Source organism: Anser cygnoides, chromosome 2 (genome assembly GCF_040182565.1).
Source record: "Anser cygnoides isolate HZ-2024a breed goose chromosome 2, Taihu_goose_T2T_genome, whole genome shotgun sequence".
NCBI classification, from domain to species: Eukaryota; Metazoa; Chordata; class Aves; order Anseriformes; family Anatidae; genus Anser; species Anser cygnoides.
This window is the reverse complement of record NC_089874.1, coordinates 17347230-17368834: the sequence shown is the minus strand read 5'-3', so window position 1 is coordinate 17368834 and position 21605 is coordinate 17347230. Positions and strand designations below refer to the sequence as shown.

Below are 21605 nucleotides of genomic sequence, written 5' to 3'. Positions count from 1 at the left end.
AACTCTAATTTAAAGCCTGTTGAAAAAAATTGTGTCAACATCAACATGCTTTTCAATCCTTGACGCTGACAGTTAGTCAGAGAAATGTGCCAAAAATTGAACAACACTTTAGTCCTAAAACTCCACGGGATTTGGAGTTACAAAACACCCTGCATGTAAATTAACTTCCTCAAAGGTTGCTGATAACTACTGAAATACCAAATCCTGCAAATCGCTAGCCTGACTTCAGCTGCTAGAGGACATCCCTGCTCTGTGGGATGGTGCCCCTGAAACCAGCTGCTCAGCTACACCTAAGGAAAAATGAAGTGCCTGCAAAAGGATCATTAAAAAGCAGCTGTGCTTAAACAAAATAGGCAGATGTCTAGAGATATTCGTGTCCCGACACGTGTACATTCTAAAAATACTACCATATATACATAATAATACGTTCACAGGGTAGAAAAAATCCTGACCTTTCTTAACTGAAGAGTGACAGACTACTTCAATTTGGGGATTTCCAACACTATACAATTTAAATGGAGCTGAACAAAGAATGAGGTTGCTCAGCATTTCTGAAAATATCAAGAACTAAGTTCTGCATCCAAAAATAAGAAATGATTCTTATTAAGAATTTTAGCCCAGAGATCCATAACACAAATGTTAACAAGGATTATTAATATGTCATCAGGAACTTAATGAAGAGAATTTCAACCAGCTTTCTAATTTTCAAAATTACTATCAACATTATTCAAAGCTATTTGACGGTTAAAAAAATATTACTAATATATGCCCGATGTCAAAGCTAATGCATTATTATACCTAGTATGCTATAGGATATAGCTCTCCTCCTACTGAAACGCGATTAAATTACGTTATATCCCTTTTCCAATAGACTTCAAATGTTTAATACAGTTTTTTCTTTAAAATGTTATCATTCTCTATTCACAACATTAACAATTAGTCTAATTTCAAAATCAAACGCTATCAATTATAGCAAAAGATAGTTGAGATTGTAAAACATCTATAACAGATCTGAAGTTTCCAACATGCTTTATTTGAAACAGATCCTAACACATATTACCTTTTTCAAAAAACAACCTGAAATCATCAGGTGCAACAAAGATTTCTGGATTTCACCTAAACCACAGTTTATTAAACATTTCTCTGTCCTGGCCTACCTCAAGTTCAGTCATAGTTTATACAGGTGTGTGCACAATTCATCTGAATCGTAGAATTAACCAAATAGAAAGAAATGGCAGGTTGGATTTTTTTTTCTTTAAAATAAAAATTACAGTAACAGGAAATTAACTACTCCATCAATGCCGACCACTTTTACAATTTATTTTTTGGTTATGAAGGTAATTTGGAAAGCTCCAATATCCATAAATCACTACTGTACTTTTTCTTAAATAGTTTTTGTGTTTTTTTTTTTTATTTTTAACAAGCCTTCTTCCTAGGCATTTCATATGCCTCGTTTCTGTAGTATTATCTGTCATTTTTCATGTTCTGTCAGCAGTACTGCTATCTCATTTGTCTTTATTTTTCCAAAGCATTCCTCTTGTCTGTGACTTTCTCAAAACACTAATAGCTGACAGCTTTTTCCCTCCCAGTAGAATTCCAACCTGTAATTTCTATTACGTAGTTACCAAAGCAGAACAAGAGGCTATCTAAGATGCAATGTTTTTATAACAGGCAAGTGAATAAAAATCAAAGTAATATCAGCAACAAGCCCAGTGATGACAGCACCTTTGGAAACATTTGCAGCTTCTTATGATTTCAGCTCAGAGGATTACATTCATATGTTTGCACTATGAGGAGTTCTGCTTGCAGACAGTTTTTTGGGAGACTTGGTACCAGTGATCTCAGCAGGGGACACTTACATCATCTGCCAAGGCTGCTGCACTGTGGAGTATGGGCACAGGGTTCTGTTTTTCATAATAATGCAGTTTTTCATGGATCTAGAAGACAATAGCACAAAACGATAAGTTTATTTAGCAGCATGAGAACCATTACAAAATACCCCCGTCGAGCTAACTGATCTGTTGAGTGTCTGTAACTAGAGAAACATCCTTATAGTAACCTACAGGCAGCAATCATGTACATGTAATTCATCATCATCCTCTGTTGAAGTGCTAAGAATATGAAATCAGATGGAAAAAATGCTCAGTATGTAGACCAACCCACAGAAAAACTAAACATTTGTGATTTTTCTCTCCCAGCTTTCTATGTCCATATTTCTAACATATTGCTTTAAGTATCAATTACATTTTATATTGCTGCTGAAAACACAAAGCATAAAGTGTTTATCCCCAAGATGGATATAAAAAAAACTGTAAATTATGATTTATGAAGTGAAATAATAGCCTGCCACCCACATCTTGACAGACAGCTTGGTGGAGCGGCTGCCGTCATTAAAATAATTCAGAAACAAGGGCAAAGTAGTGCTAATATGAATTCTAACACATCTGAAAGAAAAAGGCAGTCCTTCAGTGAGCTGAAGTCATTTAGGAGCATTTAAAGTTTTTAATGAGGAGTCATCAACATTAAAAATGCAGTGTGCTTTGGTTCTTTCAAAAGGGGAAAGGATATACCATCATTTAAATATACAGCCTCTTCCCTCCTCCACAAGTCATGCATTTCAAAATTTAGATTTTTTCCAGTGTGAACGCTTAAACGAGCCAAAATATTTTAAAGCTTCTAAAAAGTTTCTTACAAGTTATTTCAGAATGACATAAAGTAACATATTCAACATTCAATTTCATTTACACGATTTTCCTCAAGATACACAGATACGCAAATATGAATTCAAATTAAAAAAAGAAAAAAAGACGACAGCAGTCTGAACTGACGCAAACACACCTCACCCTTAGGGTACTGCTGCAGCCCCGCTCCTCCGAAGGAGGCATGGCCTCCAGATGGTTGGAGGAGTTGCAGACACAACCTCTGTGCTTGGCAAGGTGAGGAACAGGAGGTCTGGCAAGGACCACTGGGCTCAGAGCTCGGCTGGGGAGCCCCTCGTGTCCTAGGGGTATGGGAACCCCGATGACACCTTATCCCTTCCCAGCGCGCCACTGGGAGAGGAACGGCTCAGTGGCTGGGCAGCCAGGACAGCTGTAAAGGCAGAGCAGCCCAAGCAGTCCTCGCTGCACACCGGCAGCGTTCGGCATTGACTGGGTCGTGCCCGTGTTGCACCGTTTCCTCCAGCTTCCCCTCCTCTCACACCTGCTTTTCCTCCACTGACTTGTTCACCCGGCATCCTCGCTCTTCTCACTCCCCAGGACTCCCTCGTTCTTCTCCCCAGCCCCTTCTTTGGGATTCAATCCGAACTCCTAACTACACCCACGACAAGCTCACGCTACGCAAATGAGACTTGCTGGTTTTATTGTTTCCTGCTGGGCTTCGTAACAGCCCATAACACGTCTGTTCCTACAGACTACAGGACTAAAGGTCCCTTGAAGTGAAGGCCATCTGATACTGTGTTGACGCCATGTGCCGTAACAAGATCTAAGTCGCGGCTGATTCCTTCATCGTTTCCGTAATCCGGGTAAGATGGATTCTCCAAGTGGTTTGCCACAGGAGGCTGAAGCTCTGAAATGCCAAGGTGAAGCACGAAGACAAAACAGTCGCTCAGTTGCTATTGTAAACGGATCCATTCTGACCAGGACTAGTGCTTCATCTAGAAAATCAGCGCAAAGCACTGTTTTCTCTGGAACGAGAGTCTGAATTTTACATAGCTTATGTAGACATTGTTTACTCTGAGAAGTAAGAGTAATCCATATTGGATGTGACATAAAGTATAAGTGACTGGAAAACTTCATATTTCTAGCTTACAAAGCACAGAAACTAAACAAAACAAGGAGCTGCAGCTCCTTGAGTTTAGCAGAAATTTGTGATTTACTTAGACTGTGAACTTGAGTAACTAAAAGGCATAATAAATCAAAAAGTCTCATATCCATCATTTTTTGATTGCTTCAGCCAACATCTTGATTTTATCCAGGCTGAGCTTCCGTCAACTCTGAGGTTAAAAGCAGTCACCTCTGCTACCTTCTACTTGCTCAAAGAAAATAGAGGAGTCACTTCCAATGGAGCTGTTCTTACCCTGGACAACCTGAAAGCGTCCTTACCAGTGAAATTTAAAAAGATGCCATGGCATTCTTGCACAACCTCTTGGAAAAAGTGTAATAAAATTGTAAATCCATGCAAGAAAAAATAGGATTTTAAGAGGACGTACTATGCAACTTCAACAAGTTGTTGGCTCTGCCTATAACCAGCCAATTGAAAACCAATTTTTGTTTTCCTAACAGTGGATATCAGAACTCAGCTAAGCATTTAAGGAAATCATTATGATTTTAATTGATTATGGTGGAGTTGCGGAGGGTAACTGCCTAACGAAATCTGGTGCAAACAACAGAAGCTAATCAAGTAAGCAGGAAAATCTAGCTGTAATTATGAAACGGTTCTGCATAGTAGGTTTTGCTACATCGGAGTGGAAGTTTTATTAGTTTACCGTATTGACCTTGTGACTGCCTCAGTTACATGTTCTATGGAAAAAGACACAGCAAACTCAGCACGCTTCCATTCAAGTTGCAGTACAGGTGGTGTCTTTTTCTAAAAACATCTGATGTGATTTAATGGGTAGTATTTTGCTTTGTTTGCTAAATTAATCTTAGTGTGTTTTTTTAGCAGATCTTTATGTGGCAAAATCTGTCTTTCACCTCTTTGTAATTTGAAGGAGTTGCATAAGCAAATTTAAAACAACAAAACAAAAACCCCTCTGGTCTGTGCACAAAGCTGCAATCAGCGCACAATACAAGGATTACCTTTCAGATCAGTATAAAATTACCATCATAACATTAAAATGCTACTTCCTACTGCTCTCCTACAGATACCGCCTACCTCTAACTTCTGGATAACCGATGCATTCGTAATATATGCAGCACTTATACATAATAGCTTCCTGAATGCAGTAAGACAGGAGATTTGCTGCAATTCAACTGACAAAGCAAAAGTTTCAGCGAGGCAAAAAATATGTTTTCAGGAAGCTTCTTCTCTCCAGGTGTCCAGAAATGCGTGCCAAGATGATCTGCTCCAGGATTTTCCCACAGATCACAGTAAGGCTGACAGAGCTGTAGCTCCCCACGTAGTATTTTTGGCCTTTTTTTGAGGGTGGGTGCAGCACTTGCCTTTCATCTCTGTTATCTCTCAAGGATGAAAGGGCACACTTGCAAACTCACCTGGTAGACTCTGAATTTCCCAGACTTCAGGGTGACGGATGATTGCATTTATGACTACCACCTTCAGAAAAACTGCAACGTGCACTGCTGAAATTTGTGGCACCTTCTCCACATACTACCTTTCAGCTAATTATTTTCCCAAATATGAAATTTGTAAATCATGCTAATATATCCACAACTAACATTATATTTCCAAAATTCAATCCTTACATAACTAGAATTTAAATTTTAAATATGTAGATTTAGTGACCGCATTGATGAAAGCTTTTAGGTGGTTCAAGCTCTGCAAATCCAATTGAAAAGCAGAAAAGGACAGCGCAGGTACTTTGCCCCTTTGGAAATCTCACTCATTGAAATTAAACAGTAGTAGAGATTAAAATAATCCTGAAACACTTTGAGAGAAGTGGGAGTGGACTCAATACGGTAGAAGAGAGAGCATTTACTATGTAAGATAAAGCATTTCATATTCGCAACCATTTATCTGAGCTTCATTCTAAAGAATTTTATTTAACGTGAAAGGCAAATGTATCTTATATTCTGTGGCCATACTAGATGCCCAGTGATTTTAACGCTATTGCCATCTCTATAGCAGAAACCTATGGGGAGTCCAAGCCTGTATCATGCTTAAAAAAATAGAAAATACAGTACATCCGTTTCAAGTTCTTCCAACATTTAAGTGTAAAGCCAGAACCCTGAAAGCCTCTTCGCAGATGAGACCGAGTCTGCTAAAGGAATAGTTTTGTAAACAAAACATATAAAGTCATTCTGCTAAACAGACTGCTAAGTTGGTGGGGTCTTGTTTTTTTGATATATTTATGACTACCTATGCTTTTCATTGTGGGGTACCTTGCGTAGACTTTTGAGGCTCTGCACAAACTGACAATCTACTTTGGAGAAATACCCCAAGAGGGAAGAATAATCATTTGCAAATTTATGCAATTTTGGCACATTTGTAGGCAAGGGAAATTGTGTCTGGATTTTCCCAGAGAGACTGAATTAAGGTTTTCTGTAACAAAGTAAAGAGAAATATGTTTTCTGCAGTGTCCCCAGCCCGGACTATTTCAAGAACCACAGAGGGCTTTCTGAGTCAGAAGAGCCACTATCTTGAGCAAAGAATCCTACCAAAGAAGCTCGATTTCTCCTTCAGATTTCTTACATTCCAGGTACAGATCCAACATCTTTTGGCTGAAAACAACAAAGGGGAGGGGGATAAGTATGTACACAGAATAGTAACATCAGTTTCCAGTACCCCAGCTCCTTCTGGGAAGGAACCCCCTCTATACAAGAATAATTTTACCAGTATTTAGTGGGGTCTGATACAGTTGTGTTAGCAGGACTTTTCTGAAAGGCTTTACTGAAAATGCAGTTTTCTGAGAAGCCACAAACCCCACACCTGGCTCCATACAGGGTAGCTTGTAGCTGTATTACAGTCCAAGATTTATCAGCAATCCAACAGAAAATTTTTCACCTATGAAGTTTCTGGAAACCTTAAGATTGAGCTCCAAATCGGACCACTTTCCCATAAGATGTATCCACACAAGAACTGCAACATCAGGCATGTCATCTCCTTTTTCTGAACTTACAGAAATACATTCTTTAACTGCTCATTGGACCTACTGCTACACGTGTAAGAACAGAATGTTTTTAAAGGAAACACTAAAACTGTCAGCAAATTGAGAGAGGAGTTCCCTGTAGCTAGTTTGGAAAAAAAAAATTTTCTCCTCAGTGCCAGTGAGCTACACTAAAGACACCAAGAGCTGCTAGAATTAATAGAATTTCAAATGTTCTGTGCATCAAAGTAAAATAAATTTCCAAAACACAGATAGAAGCCTTTTTATGAAAAATTATTCAAAAAATGCAAACGTTAAGATTTTTCCCTTTCAGTCTTTACAACCTTTTCCATTCTCATCCCTTCTCCTCTATACTGTGAGTGCAGCTTCATCTTTCTGTCCTCTCTTCCCCTTCTCTTTTCCATCTCAAAAATATATTTTCATCTTCCTTGCTTCTGTGTTCCTTTTGCTATTTTCTAAACACAGATTATTGATGATCACCACATTTAGGCCAACTGCAACTACCCTGCAGTCCATAAGCTCATACTTATGTTAGTACTCCAGTCTGTGGGTACACACGCAATGGCCACACACCTTTCAATCTTACAAAAAATGTGAGCGAGCACTAAACCTAAACCTTACACACAGAGTAGGTTAAAAGAATGGTTACTGACGCTTAGGCTGAGAACACATATTTTGCTGTCATGGCCCAGTGCAAGCTTCAGAGCCTGCAGGTAGCCCTTGTTTGAAAAGCACATGGAAAGAACATGGGTGGTGGTGAGAACACGAGGAAGGAAGTTGCAGAAAGGATCCAAATCCAAAACAAAGGTTCACTAATAATCAAAAACAGGCAAATAATAAGATGCCAAATATTTTAAAGGAGACAAACTTAGTCTTTTTAACAGAACAACTGGCATAAGTATATTTGTGTGTAAGAATATACATGCAAATACTTATAACCCCAAAAACACTGTATCAACACCAGTGAACCATACTAGCACACAAAAGACAAGAAACATCACAGACATTTGTGAGAATATTCTTCCAAGTGCACAGTTGTGCCACCAGTTATTTACAGACACGCCAACACCTCTGGATAAGAGCTTTTTTACAGCAATGACACCACCCAGTACACAGCGGAGATGATTTTGTGAGAAGTTTGTACTGACCATCATTCAAAGGCAGAGAGCAATTCTGGAAAACAGAGTGCATCACATCAGAGGCTTCTGTCCAGGTCCCAGCTGAAGTGCCCCGTGAGGACCAGGGCTTGTGAACGTGAGGCTGCTTCTATCTGTCTACAGAGGGTCTCATCTGCTTGGTCTTCCTGACCAGGGAGCCTGTAACATGCTCCCACTATAATGTCACTTGTCCCTACCCTCCGTGTAATCCTGACCGTAAGCTCTCTGTCAGCTCCTCCTCCGCCCCCAGGCAGAGCTCCACACACTGCAGCTGCTCAGTGACACGGAGGGCGATGCCCCCTCCTCGTCTCCCCTGTCTGTCCTTCCTTCTTCATGCTTCCTCTCTTGCTGTACATCACATTTGAAGGCTTTTTAAAGGTTGTGGTGACGGTTTGTGGTTTTGTTTGTTTGTTTGTTCTTGCTTTTGCAGTTTGCTGTGCCATTTAGCATTTCATTATGTTTTGTCTGGAAGACCTATGATGAAAGCACGGGCCTTGAGCCTAATCTAGTATTTGGGTCCCACATTGCTGCCATCCCAGTTCTTCAGGAACCTTCTCGTGGAGACAATTATCAATTACACCTCCTTCCACTTCTCTGAAAGCCAATTTGTGGAGGAAAAGAAGAATGCCACCTCCTATTTCTCCTCCTACAGGGTAGGTATTTTCTGCTTTATTACAACAGCTATTCAGTACCTTGAACACCCCAGGGTAAAGAGAATGCTCATATTGGTGTGCCTCAACTAAATGATCTAGATTTTCCTAAAATGAGCCAACTATTTAGGAACATCGCACAGGGGGATGCCCTGAGGCAGCATGGTCATAGGTGGCACGGTGTGTGGGCATACAGGAATATAGATAAGTAACCAAGAGCAGCTGTCACCTCTGACAGCGTGTGACTTCACCCCTGAACAAGTGTGGGACCCTGATGACGTGACAGGAAGGAAGGAAGGATGCTCTGCCGAAGAGTTAGAGGCTCTCACACTGTGCTGCGGCCTGGCCTATGCCTACCAGGCACTACTGAGTGCTATTTGGCAGCACCCTCAAAGGGGTGAGAGAGAGGGTCTCTGGATCTGAAGATATACAAACAGACACTGTGGCTACATCAGAGACCCAACAATCACCTCCCTTAGTCAGGAAGAACCAATGGAAGCAGAGGTCAGCTAGGTTGGTGAGGAAGGAACAAACTTTTCCTACAAGGGAACTAGAGGAACCATCAGAAGAGGCAGCCTGTTCTGCAGCAAAACGGTCACAAAAGCAGAAGGAGGGAGAGACAGAAATCATAAATAAGGGTCCCTATCCCTGAGCAAACTGCAAGATATGCAGAAAGATTACATCTGCCATCCAGGCAAGCAAATTATCAGCTGCTTTCTCTGGTGCTGGGATACTGGGGTCAACAGTCAAGAACTGGAGAGCAAGGAAGCCCAGCAGCTGGCGTCCCTTGCTAGGGACCAAGCGATCAACAAAGGGATCAGAAAAGGAGCAACAATCCGCAGCTTCTGGAGGTGGTTTCTGTCAAGCAAGGTATCCCCTCGAGGAAGATCCTAGAAATTGCCAAGGCAAGCTGAGCATGACTGAGGGAGGTATCCCGTAGCTGAAGGAATTAGCTGTGGTAGAGGTGATCTGAAGCAACCAGGACAACAACCAGGCATCCAAAGACCCCTATGAAGTCCAGTGCACGTGATCTCTGTGGGGGAAATTTGTACGGAGCACAACGATGTTGTACGTCAACACTGGCAAAAATGGATTGGACAGACATTGAGGCACCATCTGTGACAGACTGGCCAGCGAGCCTAGGCAATCTGAAGAGAATCTCTCTTCCTCATCAATCAATTAACACCGTGCCTCGTTTGTCTGTCCTTCATCCCCGATTGACCTTGAAGAGCGGGGGGCATCTGAGGAAGATGATCGTGACAACGAAAATGTAATGCCTCAGAAAGAAGCAGCAAGAACACTGGCACTCAGAGGTTTACCTGAGACAGTCTCACAGGGGAAGCAGTTGAAATACTATGCACGAGTGACCTGTTCTGAGACTAGTCTGACAAGGTCACAAAGGCACTGACACATTTCACTTGTCTTAAAGAAATCTCCTGATGAAAATCTCAGGCCTGTAAGCACACACCTCTTATTTTAAAATAAAAAAGTATCTATTCTTCTTTTTCTGTGTTGAGAAAACAAAGACAGACCTTAAGTCAGCAGTTGATGATCCTGGTGATCCTGCTTGTGCTTCTCTGTGCCTTATGCACACTCCCTGTGTACTAAATTGTGTACATTTCTACATGCACCTTCTCCTCTCACATTTCTTTTTATAGGAAAAAGTACTTCATTACTGTTAAATACCTAGCTATTGACATTTTTAACAAGCATATCCTTCAAGAACAAAGGGTATGTCTGCGTATCTATGTCTCATGATACTCCTAATTTCAGAAGGAAAAAATGTGTTCTCATTCTAGTGTCACCAAAGGAATACGAAAGTAAATTATTAAATGCATCCCTTATGTAGTATGCCATCTCCTTTGCTCAAAAGCACTGAGATAAGAGCTATTAACATTAAGAGATATTCATTGGGAACACTTCAGAACAACAGCTATTGTTGTTTTCCCAATCTGGAAAGCACACTGTAAGCAAGCACCTGTACACCTGTCAGTATGGATTAAATGCAGAAAAAACACCTGACAGGGAGAACTGGTGAGGTTGCTTATATTGGCCATTTTGAGAAGAGACAAGAACAGATAAGAAAGAAAAGGTGTGAATGCAGTTAGGTGTGGGATTAGTGGCACATAAATTCATCAGTAATATTTAGTCCAGATGTAGTCCTTTTAAAGTACAAGTTTGGGGTATGAAACTATTATAAGGTGGTGAGCAACCAATTTCCTCTTCGCTACCATGTTCCTGAATGAATGTCAGTCTGTCTATTCTCTATTTGTAAATGGAAAAGTAGCATTTCCTTACTTAATGTGTGGTTAAAAGCAAGACCAAGTAAGTACCTTGAAAATAGCGTGCCACAAATTTACATTTGTTTGGGTGCTATGGAACATGTTGGGGTAGCTGATGAAGTGCAGACACATTAATCAGGAAGAAATGAACAGATGTATCCTAAGCTTTAGTTTAATATGGAAATTTGACTAATGTAACCTCTCTATATGCACATCCAGAAATTGAACAGAACAATTTCAGAAGATGACAGAGGCCATATACACAATGGCAACACCTCACCCAACCCTTTCTTTGCCCACAGCCAGGTAACCGAAGATAGGTTCTATAGATTTCTAGCAATACTAAACACTTCAGGGAAGTGGAACTGTATTCTGCCAACAGTTCTCTCCTCAGGGGCATGAGCAGAGCAAGTAGCCCACACAGAACAGCCAGGGCATCTGAGCACAAGTCACTGCAACATGCAGTATGCTCAACAGGCAAATATTTTGGTCTAGCTCCTGCAGGGGAGTGCCCTTAAACCTGGCTCCAACCCCTTGTGGTTATCCTGCAGGCACAGGAGCAGCAGCCTTGCATGAGACAGGTTGATGTCTACTTCTTGGTATGCTGTGCTGAAGCTCCTGTTGAATTCATGGGAGTACTGCCTATAATAGTTTCCTTCCTTGCTGTTCCTAATCAAGAAAATTTTAATTGGAGAAAAAACACGTGGGCAGGTTGTGGTGTGTATAAAACTATAGTCAAATACCCTATAAACAGAGCACTGTGCAGTTCATTCATGCAGTGAGACATACAGCATGACCTAGAAGTTCGGTAAGTATCAGTATTCTCTCCATCCTACAGACCATGTTCTCTAATAGAAAGCAGGGCCACAGGGAGCTTCGAGGGGTCATAAAAGTTCATCCAACTACTTGAAGAAAAATCAATTGTACTTAACAGCTTAACGTTTGCTAGCAATGCCCACTCTGAAAGATCTTAAAACTGCACTTATGATTAGGAACATTTTCCTTTTTATTTTGCAGTAAATTGATTTCCACACTTTTCGCCCTGTCCTGGAGAACAAATTATCTGCTTTGCCTTTTTGATAACCTCTTCAACAGAAAAATGTAGATATCTTTCCAGTCATTTCTATGCTAGACCCAAACTCTTTCAGTCTCCCCTAAGGAATCATATGTTGCAGACCAGTGACCATTTCAACTGTTCTCTTCTGAAATTTCTATGTTCTACTTAATTACTGGCCACACTTAATCTTGAATAAAGAAAAAGGAATAATTCTTATGGCTCCTATTTATACTTCTACTTCCCTATGTGGCATCTATCTTTCATGCTGCTGCTCTACATATAGTTTGCAACCCACCTAAGACCAGTTAGTAGCTTTTTTTCTTAACTATTGATAATCAAGAGTATGTCATCTAGTTTTCATACAGCTGATCATTGTAATTCAAGTACGATGCTAAAACTAGTATAAAGATCAAAATGGTAATTATATGCAATTTTCATTTCATTATTCATTGGCATTTACAAAAAGAGTACTGTAACATCTTTGTGACTTTAACCCCTTTATAGCTTATCTTGTGGAGTGCTGACCTTTTCCTTCCTTAATTTTTAAAAGCTAGTGTTTTACATATACATACACACATATATTTTAATACCTCTAAAGATTGTCTTGTTTATCCCATATCACAAAAAAAAAGATAAAGGACTAAAGAATAGGAAAATTCTGGTGTGAATGAATATGAAAGCATGTGTTAATAAAACTAATACATTAGCTATTTTTGCAATGTCAAGCAGAACAGATTAAATACTGGCTACAACCCCACTTATTCCTTGCAGAGTTTCTTAAAATGTTTATTTTTCTGTAAGAAACACTTTTCACTTTGAATTCATTGTTCCTCATACAATAAAATAAAGCTGCTATTATATGAGATTTCACAGACTTCATTCAAACACGCTTTTTTTTTCAGTAATAAGAAAAGGTTTTGATGACTTTGCTTATAGGAAGAGGGTCCCTAGATAGACAGAGGAAGTTCAGACTAAAGCCAAACAAGTTGCACTTGCTCCAAAATAAATTTTCCTGCCCCTTTAGAGCCAAACAGCTTACATGGCTACCGTATACAGTATTTCCAAAATTGTTTTTCTGCACTTTTAACCCCGTTTCTAAAGGAAGGAGCATCAGAACAATTCCAAATTTGAATGAAGCCACTCTCTTGTGTGAGCTAAGGACATGAAGTTCTCAAACAGAAATTTATTTTTATCACTAAAAAAAAAAGAGAACAAACAAGAACATCAAACTTTTTATCCTTTGAAACAAGCAGCCTTCAAACAGGAGTCCATGGGTGTTGAAAGAACTCTACAATTTTAATGCACTACCCTTCATAAATCTGAAAAATAAGCTCATCAAATTCCCATTTGAATTTGTTAAAAGTATACCAATTCTTTTCTGAAAAGCACGCACTGCCCTATACAAAACCACATGAAATTTGGTATAAGTTTCAGGAAAAGTTTCAGAAAAGCAATACTGAACTTGGTTAGGACTCCAACTCATAAACTGCCCTTTCCACTTGACGTCTCTTCACCCTTCTGTCTATATACTGTCCCTCAGTGGCACTCTTTGCCCACTCTCCAATTAATAAAACACTTTTATTTAAGCATTACTACTTCAATAAACACTACTTTTTGAATGAAAGCTTCAGATTGAAAAGAAACAGATTTAGGGGTGGGGTAACAGCAGTGTTTTTATTTTTAACCCTTCCTTTCATGAAGACAATGGTAAGGATTCATCATTCACAGAACAACAGTCCGTATCTTTTACCAAAAGCAAATTTCCTCTCTCTTTGCGTAAAGATCTTCTGCATTTATGCTGTATAGGTGACCCAAGGAAATGCTTCTGTGCAGCACTACAGACATGGCAAATTGATCACCCACATAACAAAACTGTCAAAGTCATACAAAGACTGCAATTTACAGTGGTAATAATACTCAGGATTATGACACCATTTTTTCTCCAAAGATTTCAGAGCACATTGCTAAAGAAACTAAGCATCAATTTCCTCATTAAAGGGAAGACAAGGACTTAGGAGGAGCTTTTGACTCCCTTGAGGGTAGAGAAGCCTTGCAGAGAGATCTTGACAAATTAGAGGGCTGGGCAATCTCCAACCTCATGAAATTTAACGAGAGCAAGTGCCGGATTCTGCACCTGGCAAGGGGCAACCCCGGCTGTACACAGCCTGAGGGACGAGAGGCTGGAGAGCAGCCCCGCGGAAAGGGGCCTGGGGGCTCTGGGGGAGGCCGGCTGGCCACGAGCCAGCGGTGGGCCCTGGCAGCCAGGAGGGCCAGCCGTGCCCTGGGGTGCGCCAGGGAGGGCATAAAGCTGTCAGAGAGCCTCCGAGGGAGGGCTGCCGAGGTGGTGAGGGGTCTGGAGGGGAAGGCGTACGAGGAGCGGCTGAGGGCCCTGGGTTTGCTCAGCCCAGAGCAGAGCAGGCTGAGGGGAGGCCTCATGGCGGCCTGCAGCTCCCTCACGAGGGGAGCGGAGGGGCAGGCGCTGAGCTCTGCTCTCTGGGGACAGCGACAGGACCCGAGGGGACGGCATGGAGCTGGGACAGGGGAGGGTCAGGCTGGGTGTAGGGAAAGGTTCTGCACCCAGAGATGGTCGGGCACTGGGACAGGCTCCCCAGGGCAGTGGTCACGGCACCGAGCTGCTGGAGTTCAAGAAGAGTTTGGGCAACTCTCAGACATCGGGTCTGGTTTTGGGGTGATCCTGTGTGGAGCCAGGAGTTGGACCTGATGATCCTTGTGGGTCCATTCCAACGTGGAATATTCTATGACTCTATGACTAATCATGGACACAAAATGTCCATAGATGTTCTAAAATGACTTCTAATCAGAAAAAAAAATATTTGATAACCTTAATTTTTTTTCACCTTCCAACTTCTGACAGTGAGACGAATAGTTTAACAAATTACAGCATTTTCCTGACCTGTCATATAAACAACATATCCTTCTAATTACTTTTTAGATACAATTTTACTTAAAGAATACTTCATGCAAGCAAGAAAGATTGCAACTCACACTGAAGCCCTTCAGTTATGAGAAACAATACTCAGTAAAATTGCACAGAAAGTAATTAAACACAGATGGAATAACCCCTACTGCAACAATCAAAGAGCTGATGTTTCTACAATAATTCTAAATACGAAAGTTGAGGAAAAACTTATTTTATTCAAGACACTGATGAACTTAGACTGATCAGAACATATATACATATGTCTACGGTATTTCAATCCCACATTACAACAGTATTTTTTTTTTCTCTCTTTTGTTTTTTTAATAATCTTCTATCTTTTTCCCACTTAAATACAGCCTTGTAACTTCCTTTTTAGGTATCAGTTGACTAACAAAGACTTGCACGATGCATACCTAACTAATTAGAATTATTATGTATAAGAAATAATAGAAAGAATTGATCTAAAACATCAGAAATGAAAAATTTCTTCAAGTCTTTGTATCTGACAGATTTTAAGAAACCTAATTTTTATTTTTTTTAGCTTTATCACAAACTTTTTTTAATGGCGTAAGTATACTGTTACTGTTCTTATATAGCCCAAAGGGCAAAGCTTTTGCTATGGTACTTTAAAATTCAAGATCTTAATAAATTTGAGAAAAGGATTTTTTTTTTCTTTTCTGTAGTCTGCTTTCTTTACTACACAATAACATAATCGTTCTTGAATTTGAATATCATATTTGCATATTTCAAAGAAAAAATCTTTTAACAAAGAAATAATTGTACTACTTAATATGAACTGAGAAGGGAATGAAACAAACTGGATGCAGCTAGAAAGTAAAGAACAGAAAGATGACATCGACAGCTAACTGAATATCTTTTGTATGCTATCATGAGCTGAGGTCCTTCTAAGCACAAAACATACCAGCAACAGCTGTCATCTTACTTCTGAAAGACATTTAGGAAAACTGTAATCCTGAACATTTCATGACATGCCATTACATTTGATTATCTAATTCAGCAAATTGAAAGAAAAAAAAAAAAAACAATATTCCATTATTTCCCACTGCTTTATGTTGATATGTTGATTAGCAAAGAGACATGTGAATTTGAACAGAAATTTACTATACTTTCTGAGCCAATGCTAATAACAATTCATGTTAAATTACTCCCAGAGTTAGAGTGAGGACGGAAGAGGTAACATGCCAAGAATATGGAGATAGTGCTTAAAAGAAAAAAAAAATCAAAACGAACAGACATTTTCAAATAAAGAAGCTACCACGATGTGTTTTAAATGAATGACTGTATGGCCCTGCTTTGTCAAATAATTACAGATGAAGAAGCTTTAAAATGAGATTAAACTGAAAGCTGAGAATTGTTGATGGAAGCCTGCTAAGAATAGGAAGAAGTACTGCACAAGAAGAGCAGGTAGTCTCAGAATCACTGCTAGTGGACTTGAAAGCAAAGTTCAGGATTTCATTTAGATGCTAGAACTGAAAAAATTATGTGCCTAGATAGAATACTTCTCTTCATAAATGCCTTGTCCTTTCCTTCAGAAATCTAAAAGGTTATATAAACACTAAGAGGTTCTCATTTGCCCCAAAGTACATTTTACTTATAAACAATTTGTTTTTGTAATCTTCAATTCTCCCAATGCTACTTTTTTTAAGCATTCATCACAAATTTGAATTGAGGTCTTCACTTTTGCATCATTACGCAGGAGCTAATTTCCAACCATTTTTCCAAAAGCAAGCGATCCCCACTGTTTTTTAACAATATAAATCTAAAGGAAATCTTTCTTAACCATGCTCAGCAAGTAAACAGATTTCTAATGTGAATGAAAGCTAAACTGTTCTTCTCATTGTCAGGCAGATTTTTTTTTACTCCACTCTCGGTATATCTAAGATTTTACAGAAACGCCGACTGAATATTTCTTAGAGAAAACAGACAAACAGGATTCTCTGCATACAGACTGCAAGACCTTGGCCCAGGCTTGTGCTTTTTCTCTTTCACTATTCAGGCAGAGCGTGCTACATTTAAACAATGAAGAGTTCAGTTTATTCCTGCTTAGTACAGTAAACACATCCTTACAGTCCTGTAGTCAATGCAAGTTAGTCCTAGTTCCAGTTCCATTCAGGTTGCCTAAGATCCTAATAATATTGCTAATAAGCAATATTGCTAATATTGCTAATTGCTAATATTGCTAATATTGCTAATAATTAATCCTAATAAGATTGCTTCTGTATGGTTCATGATGCAGAATTAAACTACTCAAAACTCAGCAAACTTTAATCACAGATAGGGACATACATCCTCTGAGATAAAATTAAATATATACACACATATATTTATCAATTAGCACCATCTAGTGGGGTCGGTACAATTTATGCGATATGAAAAGTACGCAGCTCACTGTTCAGGTTTTTCTACATTTTCTGTAACATGTTATGATACAGTACAGGTCTTAATACTTAATAAAATTCAGATTAAAAAAAAAACTGTCTCATTTTATTTCATGGCATTATATTACTCCACTACCAATTACATTTTAAGAAAAGTACTGACACTGGAAGCTGCATGTCCATACACATGGAAATTTACTCATGGGAGAAAAAAAACAACACACTTTTAGACACTCCTAGACATGCAAAACTCAATTACTATTTCATTACTTTTTTCTGTTTAGACTCAGTTGTACCCCTATCACAGATTTAAAGATTGGTAGATTTTCATTGAGAATAAGCTACTTTGAAGCTTGCAAACAATGAGAAGAACACTTATTTAAAGAATGAAAAGGCCTTCATCATAAGAGCATAATTATGTTGTAAACACAAGTTTTGATAAAACCGGATCAAAGTGCCACGAACGCAACACAAAATGCTAATAAAATTACAGATGAAATGCTTTCAAAAAATTTCAAGTAATTCATTTAAATTCATTTAGTTCCCTACACTATATTAGTAATTCATTTAGTTCCCTACACTAAAAACTGATACTCAGAACTAACCATGTTCATGGCTATTTCTTGAATATGAACACTACAATTGATTTTCTGGTCAGTTTTACTTTAAAAGCTGTGAGGACTTAAGTTAATTATGCTGAAGATTTTCAAATGCAAAAGCTACCCTTAGAAGTCGCATCAACTATGCGATCAACTGTATGCAAGAAAACCTCAAAAATCAAAGCAGCAGCATGTGAGGGTGCTTAAATGCAACACTGCAAAAGGCCAGGCAGAATCTGTCAGCTGCCAACAGGCAAGCTAACTGCAGGTCTTACTGCTCCCTTCTCTCTGTGCCTGCTTTCAATTTGGGTTAAATAAATAAAACAACACAAAATAGAAAACAAAACATATTATCACTAAAGTAAGCATGTGCTTAAGAGTACTAGGAGAAGTCACAAGAATGAATGTAAGCACTTGCTTAAAACTCTTTAATGAAACTATGGCCATGAAAACAATAAAGAATGCCTACAAGGCAGTGATTTGCATTCTTATTTTAATTTGTTTTTAAAATAAAAGTAATTGACAGTTAACAATTTTCCAAACAGATCACAACAAATCAAGTGGAACTTGGATAGTGAGGGACACATCATTGCTGAAATCCCAGACCTAAAGTTAAACTTTAAGTTGCAAATCTTAAAAAAAAAAAAAAAAAAAAAAAAAAAAGACTAGAAAAAACAACAAGAAAACAAAACAAAACAAAACACTACACTGGTTAGTAAAGGATGGTCTTCTGTTCTTCCCTACTATCCCTACTACATGTGGTGTTAGGTGTAAGTTTTATTTTTGTTTCTGAGAATAATGGTAAACATAGTAAAAATTCAGAAAAAAATATATATATGAGGTAAATATGTAGATATGCAGAAAAAAATTAAGATCAATAAAAACCAGCAATGGAAGATTTCTAGTGAAGATGTTACCAGTCACGGAATCTAAGAAGAGAAGATGAAGATGCCTGCACAGCACACCCAGGTGTCAGGATACAATTAATTTATTTAAATTAAACAGAAATCAAAATAAAGAGATTGTAATAAATGAATTAATACAAACAAAACCAAACAAGAGTTATAATAAAAGTTTCCATAAAAATAAAGATGAAGACAGCCTCTGAATTTTACTTAAAAGGACAGAGAGTTGTGTTAGGAATAAAATGTCCCAAGTAAGTACAACCAGATAATGAAATAGTGGTAATGGATACTACTATTCTCTCAAACCTTCCTGCAGAGGACAAAGAAACACCAACAGTGAAATGGAATGTGAGTTGTAGGGTAAAGAAGAATGTGAAAAATAATGACAAAATACTGAAAAAAAGTGTGCAATAACTTAGGAGAGATTCTTCTCCTTACCTTTTCAAGTCACTTCACTACAGGTTTTTGCACTAAACCATCCAAACATGCAAACTGATTTTAAAGGAACCTTTGAATCAAAGCAGACATTCATTCCTTTTTATATCAGAAGGAGTAACAAAAATCTATTTGTACAGGTGTATGAAATTACAACCTTGCTATAGCCTTAACTTTTGGAAAGCAGGTAGATTAACAGCAGAAATTGCCTAAGGACGGAGGAGGCGACAGGAACAAAAATAACAGAGATACTACTAGCCGCTACTGTTTTAAAATAGAATATATAGATTACAAGACTACAAGATTAGCAATTTTAATCTATGAGAAATAAGGATCTATGAAAACAGAGACTGGTGATACAAAAGAATGAACTACTGGGATGCCATGACATTTCCTGACAGTTTCCAGCCGCGAACTCCCCACCCTGGCCCTATTTATTTCAAGTAGGATTCACCCAAAGCATCAGCCAGCATGACTTGGCCTGATTCACTTTGCATTTGGATATGCACCACTAGAAATAAACAGAAGTTTAAATAATATCAGGAAGAAGTATCACAAAATCAGGTAGTATTTTTCACAATTTTATGCCATAGACAAGTTTTAACATTAACAAAATGAAAGGCAAAATATTTCCTTCTATATTATTTGAAGATTTTTTTGTGCTTAATAAATTAAGAAATTACAAATTTTTATCCACCTAAACTCAGCTAAACTGCCCCAGCTCAATTGAAATACAGTGAAGCACCCTTTAAGAGTATCCGTCTTTGGATGAACAGTCTCAGTGAGACTGAGAACAAGAGGCCGCTCTTAACAACATTCTTAAAAGTTTGGAAAATCAGCGAAAAAACTGAAATAAGTAAAAACCAGCATGACACTCGCATGGAGAAGGCATGACAGAATGGTTATGAAAGTGTTAACAGGAATAACAAAAGGAGAATAGATGCACAGAACATAAAGGGAATTAAAGATCTGTCATAGATTAAAAAGTCATTTGGCAGTATAAGAGTAAATATAAAATAATCCACTTCTAAATTACAAGACCAATACACATACTCAGAAAACAGAGAGAGAGCGCAGAATTGAGAAAGAAGATGCAATCAAGCCATAGGTCTTCCACAGTGGTTACCTGATACACAATAAGAAAAGAACAAAACATTGCTTCCCCTTTGGGAGACAGCAATAATAATAGTAAAAGTTGGGCAGATTATTAGTTGGAGTTAGTCAGAAATTGGTAGAAAGCGGATATTTGGAGATGAAAGAGCACAGGCATACAACTACAAATATTTTGCTGCTTGGCATGTGCTACGGTATGATTTGTAGTTAGCCATTAATGATATACCAAACTTCAATATGGCCAGCTTAGTATTTCAGCTGCCAGATTAACATGATTACAATCATGGGTTACTTTTTTCCTAGAATCTTTGAAAGGTGGAAATTCCAAATTGTACCGACTTATGGTTTGATCCTGATTAAAGCCGTGTATGTCTGTAGTGTCATTACCAGATTATTTAATCCCTAAATCTCAGCAATAACTGCTCTTTTCCACGAAACCCAATCTGCAAAGTGGATTAAAATTCAAGATACTTTATGAAGATGATATCCATAGTGAATGTAAAGCAGTAGTGAAGCTATCCTATACTTAATCGCTAGCATTTACAGCTGGCAGGTTTTTTTCTTTTTTAACTCTTTAACTTCAGTCTAATTGAGGCAATATCACATTTGTGAATGTGACATCACGTGTCACTTTACCTTGTGCTTACTGTGACTTCTAGCAGAAGACAACAGGAAAAGTTTGGAAGAGACAGGGAGAGAATACAGACTTGTTATCCAATGGACAAAATAAGAATGTTTGACCCCCTACCATCCCTATCGGTCAATAAATACAATTATTTGTCATGCAGAGTCACATCATACCTGAGCCACTGGGGCAGAGAAGAATCAGTGGCTCCAGGACTCAGAACTTTCTCTTCTCGGCAGCAGTGACTTCATGTTACAGAGCTATGAAACAGGGCAACAGGGAAAGGCAGCAGGAGGGAAATAAGAGGAAAAACAACCCAAAATTGAAGGAGAGCAGCAAGTGCCTATACTTGGTGTAACATTCTCTGAAAGAACCAGTTTTGAAGCACAAAAGGTATCTTTGCTGACCAGCAGATGCATCAGAGGTGTGCTGATGCAGCTAGCAGGGTGAGTGAAACTAAGGATGATGGAATTAAGAACAAGAACTAGAATTCTATAGTCAGAATGGATTATTATATTGATTATATTCTATGATTTTATTCCCTTGCATCAATAATATTGCCATCAATACCATGAGACAGCAGCATGCCCAGGTAGGCAAGAAGGCCAATGGCATCCTGGCCTGCGTCAGAAATAGTGTGGTCAGTAGGACCAGGGAG

At 38.7% G+C, this 21605-nt stretch overlaps 1 protein-coding gene across 5 annotated transcripts in view; it reads right to left on the bottom strand.

Moving 5' to 3' along the window:
* MPP7 (MAGUK p55 scaffold protein 7) overlaps positions 1–21605 on the bottom strand; it is a 152421-nt gene that overhangs the window by 64598 nt on the left and 66218 nt on the right. For 4 of the 5 annotated variants that reach the window (XM_048076529.2, XM_066991566.1, XM_048076531.2 and 1 more), the window contains one exon: positions 1860–1937. In XM_048076529.2, the coding sequence (XP_047932486.2) occupies positions 1860–1937 (78 nt within the window). The other variant, XM_066991568.1, reaches the window with a different exon arrangement.